Source organism: Ochotona curzoniae, unplaced genomic scaffold (assembly GCF_017591425.1).
Source record: "Ochotona curzoniae isolate NIBS_2020 unplaced genomic scaffold, NIBS_Ocur_1.0 contig_517, whole genome shotgun sequence".
Lineage (NCBI taxonomy): Eukaryota > Metazoa > Chordata > Mammalia > Lagomorpha > Ochotonidae > Ochotona > Ochotona curzoniae.
Genome location: NW_024466454.1, coordinates 2214554 through 2230108, shown reverse-complemented (window position 1 = coordinate 2230108; position 15555 = coordinate 2214554). Strand labels below are relative to the sequence as shown.

Below are 15555 nucleotides of genomic sequence, written 5' to 3'. Positions count from 1 at the left end.
TTTTGTGAAATTCAATAACTTAAATTCTGAGTGTTGCTTGAAAGTAACTGCTGCTTTCAAAGAAGAAGCTTCCTTATTTAAAGAATACTTTCATGGTAGCCTTTACATATTTCTTCTATCTTAAGAGACTAAGTATATTGACAGGGACTGAGAAATCGGAAATGCAAAGTAGAAACAAAGGAATGTTTGAAGATGCCATTAAAATGAAAAGTGGCCAAGATAATTAAATCTTACAAAAATGAAAAGTGGCAAGCCTATTTCTGCTGCTAGATTCTCTCCAGCTCTACATTTGGTTTGAGGAGATAATCAGATATGACTTTGCTGGAAAGATGAACTGGTGGAATTATAAATTTCAGGGTTGGGCTTGCTTTCTTTCTCTTTTCTTTCTTTCTTTCCTTCTTTCCTTCTTTCTTTCTTTCCTTCTTTCTTTCTTTCCTTCCTTCTTTCTTTCTTTCTTTCCTTCTTTCCTTCCTTCTTTCTTTCTTTCTTTCTTTCTTTCTTTCTTTCTTTCTTTCTTTCTTTCTTTCTTTCTTTCTTTCTTTCTTTTCTTCTTTCTTTCTTTCTTTCTTTCTTTCTTTCTTTCTTTCTTTCTTTCTTTCTCTCTCTCTCTCTCTCTCTTTCTTTCTTTCTTTCTTTCTTTCTTTCTTTCTTTCTTTCTTTCTTTCTTTCTTTCTTTCTTTCTTTCAGAAGGCTAGCCTTACCTTAGGCTTTGTGGTTTTTGTTTGTTTCCTTGATTTCTGCTGAAATATTTTTAGCTGAAGTTAGGTGAAGATAAGAAAGACAAGGGCAATAACTTTGTTGTGATCCTGGTTTTCCTTATTTGTACAATGAGATTGGAACTGTTATTATAAAAATTGATGACCGCTGAAAAATACTCTGAATATATATTAGAATAGGGAAAGATGATCAAAATGTCTTTGAGGATTTATTGTACAAATGGGTAGAATTTTAAAAGGAGAATTGGAAGGAGGCTGTTGGAGTTCTGGTAAAAACATGAAAACTAGTGTTCAATATGAGTAAATGTGAGAGAAAATTTAGAAGTACGTGGATCAGAACAGACTGAAATGGAAGAGAAGGAAGAATTTTAAAAACTGAGTCACTGATTTGACAGATTTAGGTTTTATTAAATTGTAAAATTGGAATAATAATACTAGTCTTACAAGATGCATATAAATGTTCCAAGTAATTATATATATATGTGTGTGTGTGTAAATAAATGAACAGTCACTTAAAAACTAAAGTATAAAAAACGTTTAATGATTCTTAATAAGTAGTGTAGAGAGTAAAGGAACAGAGTTGTGCAAGTTAGGCTTTAATACTTTTATATTCTCTCTCGGCTGTGTTTATTCCTCATTGTTTGATTTTGTATTTCCTGACCAAAAAAATGGGTATTATAGAAAGTCTGATTTGATTTATCAGTATTACACCTGGAATAGGATTATGTTGTTGTTTTATTTTGCGTTTATTAAGAAAAAAGAAGAAACAACGTAAGTATTGGGTCTTTTTTGTATTGATTGGCCTGTTCGGGGAATAGCAAGTATACCCTATCTATGTTTAGTTGGAGCGGGCCTTGTGGGCCATTTTTTAAAACTCTTGAGTCTTTTATTTGAATTGGAAAGTCATTGGGAATGTTGAAGCAGAGATGTGACATGATGTGACTTCAAGTATGAATGGATCATTTTGACTTCTGTGTTGAACTCAGATTGTGCTTAGGTAAGAGAGATGTCAAGGAGACCTTTAGATGGTAATAATCTGGGCCAGTCGTTGTGGTGGCCTAAGCTAAAGTAAGAGCAATGAATATATAACAAGAGTTCATATTCTGTATGTAATTTGAAAGTAGAGGTAACCAAAATGATTCTTTGAACAGTGTAGAAGATAATGTAGAGAGTGATAAAACCTCACTTAAGACTAGCTCTGCCACTTACTAGCTGACACGGGACAAAACTTCATTCAAGCAATACTGCATTATTTAGGGGCCCAGCAAGAAAAGAAACTCACTTAAAGATAGTTCAGGTGAAAATATTGGAATAGAGGGTCTACTTTGGAAGGCTAATTAGGGTTAAGACTAGTCCCTCTGGAAAGCTGTTCATTTCGTCTTGGCTAGAAGAAGTGAAGTGGTATTTGCAGAGTTTAGTGATAGCTGAGGCCACGAAGGAAAGGTCACCTAGGAAGCACCCTAATCATGGAAGAGCACAGCTGTAGCCAGAGACTAGGCAGGGAGGCGGTGGAGTCCAGAACCTTGATCTGTCGTCTCCATTTCTAGTTTCCCGCTTTTGACTCCCATTAGATAGACTTAAGCAGAAACGTACTGGAAGGTTGCTCGGGGTCAGTTTCTGTAGGGACTCAACTTCTCCATATAAAATGGGTCCAGTTGTAGAATTGCTATTGTTTTTGTATGCATTTTGGGGTATTTGTGACCTTGCTAGCACATGATAGTATTTAGTAAATGCTAAATATAAGATAATGTTGCACATGTCATGTGTTTGCCATGTACTTGTCATGTGATTTTTAGCAGTTTCTGTTTCCTCAACTTTAAAATGGGCAAATGAGGCTTCTAGTAAAGATGAGGAAACGATACATGTAAAGTCGCACCGTAGTGTCTGGCTTGCAGCATAGCGTGGAAGTCGCTGTGACTGTCATCGTGCTATTTGATTAACAGCAGTAAACGAGATTAGTTTCCAAGTAATACTACTTCTCCTTCCTTACCCACCCACGCCTGCCCACAGGAACCTCCTCAGTGTTTCTGAATAGGTTCCTTTGTCAAGGAGGGATCAGATTACTGCAGTTGTTTGTTTTTGTTTTTTTTTTTTTTCCCCACTTCAAAATAGAAAGTTTAGCTTTCATGTAGCTGTTAGTTTTATTCTTTTGGTTTATGTTTATAATCACAATCAGGGAGCTTTTTTCTTCATTGGTACTGCCTTGAAAGGTTTAGAAACAGAAAGTTAGAAATACTGGAAACTCAATTTTATTAACATTGATTTATATATGATGTTCACGAAAAATGTTGCCAAAAAAATAGAATAGAATATGTTCTAACAGTTAATCCAAAGGTGTAGCATAATGAGTGTTCTTTTTAAGTTTCACATAAATACAAAAGTTTGTGCAAGTTTGATTTCAGGGCATGTATGTGCCCTTTTTCATTTGGCTGCAGTGGGAACAATGAAGTAAAACCTCATTGACGTAATTGAACCTGATAACATCTCCTGGTTGTGCTGCTGATGTTTCGCTGTGGTTTTGGTGGTTTTGTAGAGCTCCGTAAAGCATGTTAGATTTGTAAACATATTCAAACAGAAACTTTTATCAGGATTCAACTTTAAAACCACAAAGAAAAAAAAATGAATTTAAATAAAGGTAGGGTCTTTGGTACACTTTAGCAAAAAATACTTTTAAAAACTAATAGCACATGAACCTCATATGTTCCTTAAAGAAAAGTTGTTTAAATTAGTTTTGAACATATAACTACAGTGTGAAAAGACACAGTCATTTCTGAAAATGTTTTCTCTGTAAGTTTAAAGGAAACAGATAATTATAATGATGGAAATTCCTAAAATCAGCAAATTTTAATTAAAGTATTCTTATAGGGTAATAGTGCCATATTTTGAAAATATACCATAATCACTATAACTTTTTCAAAACTGTAATTGATAATTTAGAGTTTCTATGCCTAAAATTTTGCCAACTTGAAAACAAGGTTTATACTGAGCATTTGCTCTTTTACATAAAAGTGCTATTTCTTTACAAGCCTCACATTTTTATATGGAAGAATAAATACTTAGACCAGTGTTTTTTAAATTTTAAATATGTCATGTACCATCTACAATACCTTTAGTATACACGGTGGCCATCTACAAATTTTTGGTATAGGAATTTCATCAGTTTTGAGAAAAAAAAACTAAAAAAATATTATGTCAGTGTTTATTGCTTGCAATATTAAAGGTATTTATCTAGCTCATTGATAAATACCAATAGGTTTTACTGTAGTTTCATCTGTAGCCAATCATATTTTTTTTTCTTCTCTGTATCTTTTAATGTAGAATAATTCAGCTGGAATGATAATTTAGGCATCAGCTGATTGTTGACCATTTTGAATATTCAGATGGACCCTACATTTAGGAAGAATCTCTCACCTTATACTTCATTCAGGCCTATGTGATTACTAAATGATGGACATATCATATTTAAAAGCTTGAAAAGTGCAAGTTCTTCGCATTTTTAAAACAAAAGATTTATTTATTATTTGTTTTAAAGACAGGGTGACAGACAGATGAGAAGAGAGAGATTTTCTGTCTTCTGTTTTATTCTTCCAATGCCCACAACAGCATTGGGCCAGACCAAAGCCAGGAGGCTGGAACTCATGATTATCCCGCATGAGGGTAGGAGTTCAAGCACACAGGATGTCAGCTTTGGTCTTTTTAGGCTGCTTTAGCAGGAATCTGGGATGGAAGCAGAGTTGCCTGGATTGAAAGTGGCACTCCAGTACGTGCTGCACAACAATATCTGACCTAGTGTTATAATTTTTTTTTGGAAAAACTTTTTAAAATATTTGCTTTTAAATAGATTTATGTTTATTTCATTTTTTTCATAGCAAACTGAAAATATGGATATGCTGTTGACCAGCAGTAAAGTGCATTTATATTTGTGCTATTTTAAATTTTTTTGTTTTACAATTTTGTGCTATTTCTTTAATGTTGAATCATGCCCAGCACAGATGTTGCATCCACCTGCTGTCATCTGTGAATTAGAGAAGTGTGCAGCTTTCTATCTCACGTCATACCCTCATCACTTTGCAAAGAACTTCTTGTTGCATAAATAACTAATTTTTTTTCTTAGAACTGATTCCAAGTCTGATTTCCAAGGTGTTTGGCTTACCATGCTTTTGGGAAACAAAGTTATTTGTTCATTTGTTTTCTATCCATGCTCCATTTCATTCTTGCCTTTACACCTCAGTTTCTCAAAAGGGTTTTCTTTCGTCATTTTCTTTACTTCTTTGTCTTCTCTAAATATTCCTTAATTTTATGTTAAAGCTAAATAAACAAATATTCATAAGATATTCATATAATTGGAGACTATGGAAGGAAATAAGATCCACCCACCAATATCTTGAACATTGCTCTTGATGCACTAGTTACTCAACACTTCTGGATTCAGTTCATTTATTTTCCTGTGATCACCATTCTGCCTTTGTTTGTAGTTTTCCATGTGTTGAAATTCCAAAAATATATATAAATATCCAACACTATATATATTTCATTTTGCGTGAATGACATTTTACCATATATATCTTTCTGTGACTTGTTCCCGTTCACCATTATGTTTCTGGGATTCTTGTTTGTCATATGTAGCTGTGTGTCATTCATTCTCAGTCCTGTATTTCCTTGTGTGAATAGATGAATAATGTTCATTTTACTATTGACATGTAAGACATTTGTGTTATATCTAGTTTGCTGGTGTCCTAAACTACACAGTTGTATGCGTTTTTGTTCTGATTTCAAGGTGTCAAGCTATGAATAGCAGAAGAACAGTTTTTGGAGTTTTTCCTAATCTACTGTGGATTGATGGCTTTTACAAAATATGATAAACATATTCCATAGCACCAAGTTGATACAGAGATTTTCTAAGCCTTTGCTTCTTAAATTTCTCTGTTTATGCTGTTATGCACCACACATTGATTAACACAGTTCAGACATGTATACCAATGTGGAATTTCTGAATCAGTTCACCTTCTACTACTTTGGAAGATAATTTTCTTTCCCCCAAATCACTAACGTTCCAGTTCAGACGACACAGAAGGCAGTCCTCCAGCTTTTTGTGGTTTATACTGTATCCGTTTTCAGTTACTAATGTGAAGGGGAATTTCAGACTAAGACCTGCTGCATTTTGTACCATAATTTTGATGCTAGAGAACGTGATTGAAAATAAGGTGGGCTGCTCTGTAGAGTCTAACTCCGGACCTATGGAAGAAATACATAGAAAAACTCATAGTGGGGCAGAAGAGCAGAAGGAGTGAATTACTTAAGAGAAATGATCTGCAATGCAAAAAAAAAAAATGCTGTGAGTGATAATCTAAAAATAAGAAGCAAGGAAAAAAGGCTTTGTATGTGACAGTTTTGAGAGACCTCTAAGAGTATAGTTAAAATAGAGTACATATTATCCCCAAGTTAACACCAGTTTCTGAGCAGGTAGCGTTGAGTTATTTGAATGTCTTTGGAAACATTTTCAGAAGATAAGCTGAGATGATATTGCTCTTACAGGCAAGCAACAGGCACACTTTTTAATAACAGTGCTTCTCAACTTTATTTTCATTATACTGTCCCCTATAAGAAGACTTTTTATATACTAACCCCCTAAACAGCCCTCCCCTTCATGACATTTTAATACCAAAAATATATAGTATATCTTGTGTTATACTGTGGCATTTGTATAGCTAACACATATTTTAAGATTTTCTTTTTGGCCTTCAAACAAATGTTCACCTAGCACTACACTGAAAATATGTAATAAGAATACAACTTTGGCTTTTGACATTAGAATGTAAGTACTCTTAAAAAGGGAGTATTTAAGCATATAAGGTTATAAAGTGAGGACAAAGGACTATGCAATGTTAAGAAACTATCCTAATGAAAATATGCTAAATGTAGCAAAAAAAAAAAAAACCAGCTTTGAACTAAACTGAGTGGTTTTTTGTCTTTGGTGATATTCCTTTGGAAGAAATATAGAAGTATGGATCAGATGGTAGTACATTTAGGCAATGTACATTTAGGCATTTTTGAATTCAGAACATGTTAATGAATGGATACCAATATTACAGGCAACTTTTTGAGACATATGATTCTGTTTCATTTCTGTCATTTTCTAGATTGCTGTTAATGATCCTAAACATGCTACAGATGTCATTATGATGGGAAAAATAAGTCAACTCTGTTAATGTTACGAATGTTTTCAGGAGCTGTTAACTGTTAAGATGAGTTAATTAGTGTCACTAGAGTTTAGAGACATGAATTAGTTTTATGCTTATTATATCACAAACTGGTATAACTATCTCAACCACACCCATGGCTACATAAAATACTGTGTAAAATTAATGGGTTTGTTAATACATATGAAGTTACTTTGTGTGTAGGCGTAACACAGCCACTTGTGGACATTGGTAGAAGGAGGTTGAAGGTATAAAAAGTCTAGATTTTCTTTGGGAGACAATGTATTTCTCTTAACTGGCAAGAAAGAGATTCCCTTCTACAAGGATGCTAACAAGGACTTAGTGATAATGACAGCTGACAGTGTTTTGAATTATTAAGGGAGGTCTATTGTATAAAACACAAGTCAGCAAACTGTATAGCTGACTGATCAAATCTTGCTGACAATCTGTTTTTGTATGACTCTGAAGCTAAGGACAGTTTGGATTTGTTTATTTCATGTTAAAAAGCTATAAAACAAAGACAAAAGATAAATAATGCCATGGAGGCCTTATGTGCCTCAGAGAGTATAAAATGCTCTGTATTTAAAAAAAAAAATGCCAACACCTAACTTTGGAATAATAAAGAAACTCGAAGACTTAAGATCAATAAAAAGAAACAAATAATATAAGTTTTATAATTCTGTTACAAATTAGCTAAGCTTCTAGTCCAGCCAAGAGTTCAAAGGTATATAGAAAATTAACATTATAGTGAATTATTTAAGCATAAGGAGGAGGCCTGTTCACTTGAAAAAAATATTTTATCTATTTGAAAGAATGACAGAGAAATCTTCCATCCTTTGGTTCCCTCCCCACATTTGACCACAACAGCCAGGGGTGGCCAGGTGAAATCTGGTGGGGGGAGAACTGTTGTATTCTGCCACATGAATGGCATGACTCCAGAGATCTGCACCATCATCTATTGCCTTCCAAGCTGGATCAGCCAGGACTGGATTCCCCAATCCTCTCTGGGAAATCTAGTATTGCAGGCAGTGGCTTGATTTGTTGATGCAGCACTGGCTCTAGAACTATTCATTTATCAGGAAACATCAGAGAAATTTAGGGTTAACGATAGATGGCAGCTAAAGCTTGATAATTATAGTTATATTTTTGTCCTTGGCCATGTGACTACCATACTGGGTGGGGAAGCAGCCAGAATGTCTGCTAGGAAGGACAAGAGAAAATGGTGTTTAGGATTTATAAATTATCAGTAGTCTCCTATAAGGTACCAATAGGAAAATGGTTACTCATCTATATATGTGAAGTGTGATATCCTTTTTATAAGTTGATTCCCTCATGCTTAATCTAATAGCAAAGACAACAAGCTATTTGAAGTGTTTTTTGAGAAAGTGCTTTATTGCTAAGGAAATAGTTTTACCACTTGACACTGGTTTTTAAAATGCTGAGTCATAAGCCTTTGATGACAGGTGTAGGAAGGCAAAGAGTATCTAATGATATAGTTAAAAATTTTTAATGACTGGATGTGATTTTTGGATTTAGGTTTTCCTTTTTGTGGTAATAAATAAATAATCGGATTATTCTTTATTTTGAATCTCATTTACAGATTAATTAACCAAATATTTATCTAGAGATTATTTTTATCCTTATCTTTCCAATTCTCCCCAATATTAAATTGGTTCAGCTACCTATAATTAAAAATGCTACATTTTATCTTTATGTTTCTTGTTTGTAACATACTGTTATTTTTTTTTTTTTTCAGATGATTCTTTGGGATTGGGATTTAAAGCAATGGTATAAGCCTCATTATCAGGTAAACACAAGTTTTTATATGTATATTTTATCACTAATAGAACATTAATACCTATACTGAAACTTTTGATGTTAAAATTCAAGTCCCATTCCTGTGCTAATAGCCCTGAATTCCCAATTTGGTCTCTCAGCCTTTTGAGACTTTAGAGGGTCCTGCCCTGTTTCTTTACCTTCTTTAAAGCTCTGTTTTCCAACCCGTTTTTCCATGTGCCAGTTATGATTCACCAGTAAGTTCCTTGGGGAAGAAAAGCAGCACAGAATGTTGGATTAACTCTGAGTGTTTGTGCTCTGAAGCTAGGCTCCTGGATTGTGCTCTGACGTATGAAACTGTTTCATGTTTTATTTTAGATCTCCGAAGCTGTTCTAGACACAAAAGTTCTTCTGATACAGATTTAGTCTGTCTTAGCTGGAAAGTTAGACAAGTCTGTTAAGTTTCCCTGAAACTGTTTCCTCACCTATACATTGGGAAAATAGCAATTATTCGAGTGACCTGTTAGACTAATAATATGTTCCCAGAATGTGTATCAATCAATGAAAACATGAGCTAATATTTTCTCGACTTCAATACTATTAAATACTGAAGGTTTCTGAAATTGCTGTGTAAGACAGAAAGCAGTATGGTTTTGTTCAGTTTGTTTCTGGTATAAAAAATGAGATAATAAACATTTTAACATTTATAGACTAAGGCTAGAATTTGGCCTTGCAGTCAAAATTTGTTGGTATACCCATATCCCCTATTAATGTGTATGGATTTGAATAAATTCACAGATTTACCATAATAGTGCAGTATGGTTTTCACTGTAGTGTAAATGTGATTAAAATGCACTATTAAATTGCTCTCATGACTTTTTTAATGCCTTAGGTATTTCTGTTGTTTCTTCTTTTTTTTAACTTTTAAAAATGTTTATTGCTCTGCTCATGACTATAGCAGCTTCCTGTTAGTGTGTACTGTGAAAGGCAGCAGGTGATGGCTCAGATGGTTGGGTCCCAGCTCTCATGTGGGAGATGTGAAGCTTCAGTCCAGTGGGTCCAGCTGTCACAGAACGAACCAGTAAGCTGGGAACTTCCTCTCTGTGTCTCTCTCTCTGCTGCTCAAATAGCTACATTTTTAAGAAAGCAGAGGCAAATGATAAGAGAAGGAATTTGGAGGCTTCAAGAAGAAAAATCAGTGAAATGAGAGGACGTATGGGTTTCCTAACATAGAAGTGGTGAAATTTTGATGCCAGTAGACTGAAAACCCACCCACTGAACTATGTTCTAGTACCAAGAGCAACCACTAGGGAGATTGAGCAATACAGAAAAATATTCTATAAGTCCACATCTGTATTCCCGAATATAAGTAGGGTTCCCGATGAAATATTGAAATACACCTTTACAGAATGATACTACATTTTCTACCTTTGCCTATACCTACCATGCCATGATATATTTAAATAGCAGAAAGTTAAACTTATATCTGTCGCTAAGGAATTATACTATTATGATAATATGAGGGAAAATGGCCAGAGGGGAAAATGGGGACGGAAGAGAAGGAAAGATTAAAAATTGTATCATATAAAACTGTTAAAAATATATAGAAATCGGGCCCAGCGCGGTGGCGCAAGTGGTTAAAGGTCCTCGCCTTGCACGCCCGGGACTCCATATGGGCGCCGGTTCTAATCCCGGCAGCCCCGCTTCCCTTCCAGCTCCCTGCCTGTGGCCTGGGAAAGCAGTTGAGGACGGCCCAAGGCTTTGGGAACCTGCACCTGTGCAGGAGACCCGGAAGAGGCTCCTGGCTTCGGATAGTATCGGCCCGTTGCGCTCACTTGGGGAGTGAATCATCGGACGGAAGATCTTCCTCTCTGTCTCTCCTCTGTATATCCGCCTTTCCAATAAAAAAATAATAAAGATAAATCTTTAAAAAAAATATAGAAATCAATCAATCAATATTTTTGTTAAAAGTTTGGATAATTCTTGCCTTTCCCTTGGAAATCAAGAAAAAAAAAAAAAACCCAGAGGAGCAAGAAAAAGAAACAAGAGAAAACAAATACTAAAATGGTAAATATTTAAGGCATTATGAAGTTTCACTATGAGGAAAAAGGGAAATTGACCATGAAAAAAGGATTTCTCCATGAGTGATTTTTGTACATAACGCATTTATGTTGTCATGAGAAAAATTTAATAATGCGATTTAATACTTAGATTTGTACAGTTAACAACATAACACACTGCTTTGGTAAATTTGTCAACGGAATTTTCCTTTCCTAATCTGAATACTATTTAGAAAAGATTACTTTAATGAAATCTGCTTTCAAACATGTTGCATCTGAGTTTTGTAATAGTTAATGAGATCATTAATAGACAAAGTCCATGGAAATATGGCAGAGAACTTGCAGAATTACAAAATCGGGGAATTCAGGTTGAAGCATCAGTGAGATTATTATTATTTTTCCTGTGTAATGGGTAGACATGAATTAATTTCATACTATCCAATTATAATCAAGAATATAGGGAAAAGGTGCTATTAAATATAGTTGATAAAAGGGTGACGTTGATCAAGATGTTTTAGGGAAGATTTTGGAAGAGTGGCTAAAGTTTCACATTTTTGTTTGCGTTGGTTCAGGAATTCAAATCACGGGAAGCTCTGTGTCACAAGTATGCTTCCTTATTAATAGTGACATATAGAGAGAAGTGTTTATTTAATGCTATTTTTAGCAGATAAGGGCTGGAGATCACGGAGCTGTGCTCTGCTTGCTGGGAGGGCTTCAACAACAAGGACAGTCAGCATAAATTAACACTTAGCAAGGAAAGAAAGAAAAGAATTCCATAATGTTCAACAAATGTTATCTAACTATTTCAGCATTTTGTAATATTTCTCAATTCCGAAATGTGTTGCGGATCTCAGTGTGTTTCATGGTGAACACATGAAGTAACTTGAATAATTGCAAGTTGCAGACATGCCCAAATGTAAGTTCGAGAAACAGTAAAAATCACAAAAAGTTAGCAACAGATCACTGTGCTGATTATCGGGCCATTTATTTTTAAAAGTCATCAAGTTTAATATCATATATATGCATTGGCGTAAGTTAAAACTACCTTTTTTTTTTAAAATTATCTGTTTTAATTGGAAAGTGAGATATATAGAGAGAAAGAGAGACAGAGAGGAAGATCCTACGTCTGTGGTGCGTGCAAGGCGAGGACTTTATCAACTAGGCTACCACACCGGGCCCAAAACTACCTGTCTTTTAAATACGTTGTTGATATATTTCTTCTAGCATAAAGAACTTTGCCTACATATTTTCAAGGCTTAGCCTGACGTCACCCTGTGAAGTTTATGTTAATCATGCAGCTTAAGGTTACTGCTGTCTCTTTTGAACACTGCTACATCTTGTATGTTTTTATCTCACTATTTTCATGCTGTTAATACTGATACCACCGTTCGTTGCACTTGAAATAATACAGTGCTCTATGTTCTTCACGCAAATTATCAGATTTAATTCTCACATCAACTCTTATGAAATAGATATTATCTCCATTTAACATTGAAGAAACTTAAAATGTTCAAGTTGAAATAACTTGATCAAGGTCACACTTGTTGGGGTTTCAGTCCAGATTTCAAACTGAGGAGCCTTTACAACGAGCCCGTGATAAACCATGGTTTCTTAATGAATAAGCTAAATTAAAGACATAGCTGTGTATTTTTAGAAGAAAGTTTGACATAGATGAAATGACAACACCAATAAATTAATGAAATGGTCAAATTACAAACCTTAAGGTAAACAGAGGTTTAGTTCTTTACTAATTATAGTGAGTTGGTAATGAATACCATTAACTATAATGAACAAGTTAATGAAATATTGAGAAATTAAAATGTATTGTATTGCTACATGTATAAAAAATCTTCAACTTAGAATTATACCATTGCATACCATGGTGTGTACCATTATATGCTATGACCACATTAAATGTAATTTTATATCTAAAAACAACAATTTAAGTATATAAAAATAGGCTTGGTTTAAAGTAATGTTTTCTTTAATGCTAAAATTTCTGCTTAACAAATGTATTACTTCCCTTTTTTTCTCTTCTAGAATTCTGGAGGCGGAAATGGAGTTGATCTTTCAGTGCTCAATGAGGCTCGCAATATGGTGTCCGATCTTCTGATTGACCCAAGCCTTCCCCCACAAGTCATCTCTTCCCTCCGCAGCATCAGTAGCTTGATGGGTGCTTTCTCAGGTTCCTGTAGACCAAAGATTAATCCTCTCACACCATTTCCTGGATTTTACCCCTGCTCGGAAATAGAAGACCCCGCTGAGAAAGGAGACCGAAAACTTCACAAGGTCAAAAGCATAAGTAGTACTCAGCCAGCCCTGATGCTCACATTTAATGTTATTTTCACATTGATACTGTACCTTTTAAATATTATGTAAAATAATATTTACTTTTCAAGGACCAGCACCTTTTACATTGTATCAAGCTGCTTGGGAATTTAGAGGCAATTAAAAACTCAACTGATTCTAGATGAGATCAGGTGCTGTAATACAGTTACAACCTGAAAAGCACCAGCTGTTAGCATTGTTAAGAAATGTGAAACAAAAAGCAGTTATAAGCTTAGTCTTGTAAAACAAAATAATAGAGCATGTCACTAATCTGTTTTATTCCTTTTGAATTCAGGAGTTGTTCATCTTGAACCAAGAAATGATGAAATGAGCATTATAATACTTAGCTTATGAATTTGCATAGCATTGTTTAAATGATTTTAACTTTAAAAAGTATATATATATTTTAGATTTAGTTTTCTTTGTTTTTATTGGAAAGTCAGATATACAGAGAGGAGGAGAGACAGAGAGGAAGATCTTCTGTACAATGTTCACTTCCCAACAGCCAGAGCTGTGCTGATCCTCTCTGAAGCCAGGAGCCTGGAGCCTCTTCTGGTTCTTCCATGCGGTTGCAGGGTTCCAAGCCTCTGGGCCATCCTCGACTGCTTTTCCAGGCCACAAGCAGAAGCAGAGAGCTGGAAGGGAAGTTGGGCTGCCATGATTAGAATCTGCGGCCATATGGGATCCCTGTGTGTACAAGGCGAGGAATATAACTGCTAGGCTACTGTGCCAGGCCCAAATGATTTTAATTTTTTGAACCCTTTCTATTTCCCCTTTCGTCAGTGGAGACTCGAATAGGCCATAATTCATTGATTTTTTTTTGTATCATTACATATGGAATTAATTTCTTTCTAAATATCACAGTATTTTAAAATAACATTTTCTTTAGAAAATAATAAATATTCTGTTGAACAAGCATATCGTATGTTATGCTTGTTCAGAGTGCTTTTAGTGGTCTTGGTTATTATCAATAACTAAAATAATTAAACTTTGAGACAACAGTTTAAGGATTATTCTAGCTCAACTAATTTATTCTATAGTTAGAAAACTGATAAAGGATGAAATTCGAATGTTTTAACTTTGTTCAAATTGATACTCTATGTAGAACTTTTAAAGGGAAAAAAAAAAACCATGAGAAAAAGGTGAATATGATTCTTGGAGGGATTTTGACAATCAGTTGTATTTTGCCAGATCTAAGCATTAGCTTTTAGAAATATGGAAAGGTTGTACAAGCTTCATTAGGGCAAAAGTGTTTGAACATTATTGATCACAGATATTTATGTGGACTTTTTATTAGTATTTTACTTTTTATCAAAAAGGCACGGATAGAGGCAAAGTTGATGAGATGTCTTTCTTGTACTGTTTCACTCCGGGTTAGACTTACAGCAAGGAAAACTCCTACCTGGGTCACAGGGGCCCTTGTACTTAAGCAGTCATCTGCTGCCTCCTAGTGCATGCATTTGTAGGAAAGTGGATTGGAAACCCAGTAGCCAGAACTTGAACCAGGTACTCCTGGTTGATGAGTTAACTGCTGCTCTAGAATGCCTACCACTGACGCTTCTATTTAAAAGAAGATAAACCTGCAGCCCTCCAGACCCAATGAACAGTGGTACTTAATTGTGTGTCTTTGTTTTTAATACCCTGCTTCCCAAGAAAGCTTCCAAAAACAATAGTAGCCATCAATAAAATAAATCTAGTAGCTGTTTAACTTGTTCACACCTGTATGTTTTATTTATATTTGCTCATTATGGCATTTAAAAAAATCTTAAAATTTTAATCATAAAAGTCATATTGATTTGCTCTCGTGTTTATTATGTACAAATGTCTGGGTCCAGCATTGTGGCTCAGGCATCCTGTGTCCAAGTGTCAATTCGTGCCCCAGATACCTTGCTTCTGATCCAACTTCCTATGAATTTGCCTTTAAAGACAGCAGGATATGGCCCCTGTGCTTGGGCCTCTGCCGCCTGTGCTGGGAGCCTGGATGGAGTTCCTGGAGCCCAGCTTTGGCCTGGCCTACACTTTGCTGGTGGGTCATTTGGGTGGTGAACACGTGAGCACTATCTCCCAACCCCTCTCTTCCAGTCACTCTCTCTACCTTTCAAATAAACACCTAAATTTGAAAAAAAAAATTAAAAAAAATTTGATACTTGTAAAAATGTTTTAGTCATAATGTTAATTAAATAACGGATCTGAGTGCTTCACTCCTTAAGTATTGCAGGGTCAGGTTTATTTTTGGGTGCTGGAATTCTACCGGCGTGAATGGCTCACATAAGGACCTGGAATCAACCTTCTTGAAAATAACCATAAGTTTGTGTTCTATAAATTGCGGGAGAAAATTTTGTATCTAAATTGTCTCTTCTTTCAGAAGAGCATATAAAAATCTTGATGTTACTTCAGAAAAAAAATCTACAGCATTTATGGAAAAAAAAAGTAAGAAAAAGAGAGTAAGAATAGATTATATTACACATATTTTAT

The 15555-nt window shown here is 34.9% G+C and overlaps 1 protein-coding gene across 3 annotated transcripts in view; it reads left to right on the top strand.

Moving 5' to 3' along the window:
* Positions 1-15555, top strand: part of PDE3B (phosphodiesterase 3B) — a 121215-nt gene that overhangs the window by 58729 nt on the left and 46931 nt on the right. For 2 of the 3 annotated variants that reach the window (XM_040989066.1, XM_040989068.1), the window contains exons 2-3: positions 8673-8723; positions 12793-13041. In XM_040989066.1, coding sequence (XP_040845000.1) covers positions 8673-8723; positions 12793-13041 — 300 coding nt within the window. The remainder of the gene's footprint in view (positions 1-8672; positions 8724-12792; positions 13042-15555) is intronic. The other variant, XM_040989067.1, reaches the window with a different exon arrangement.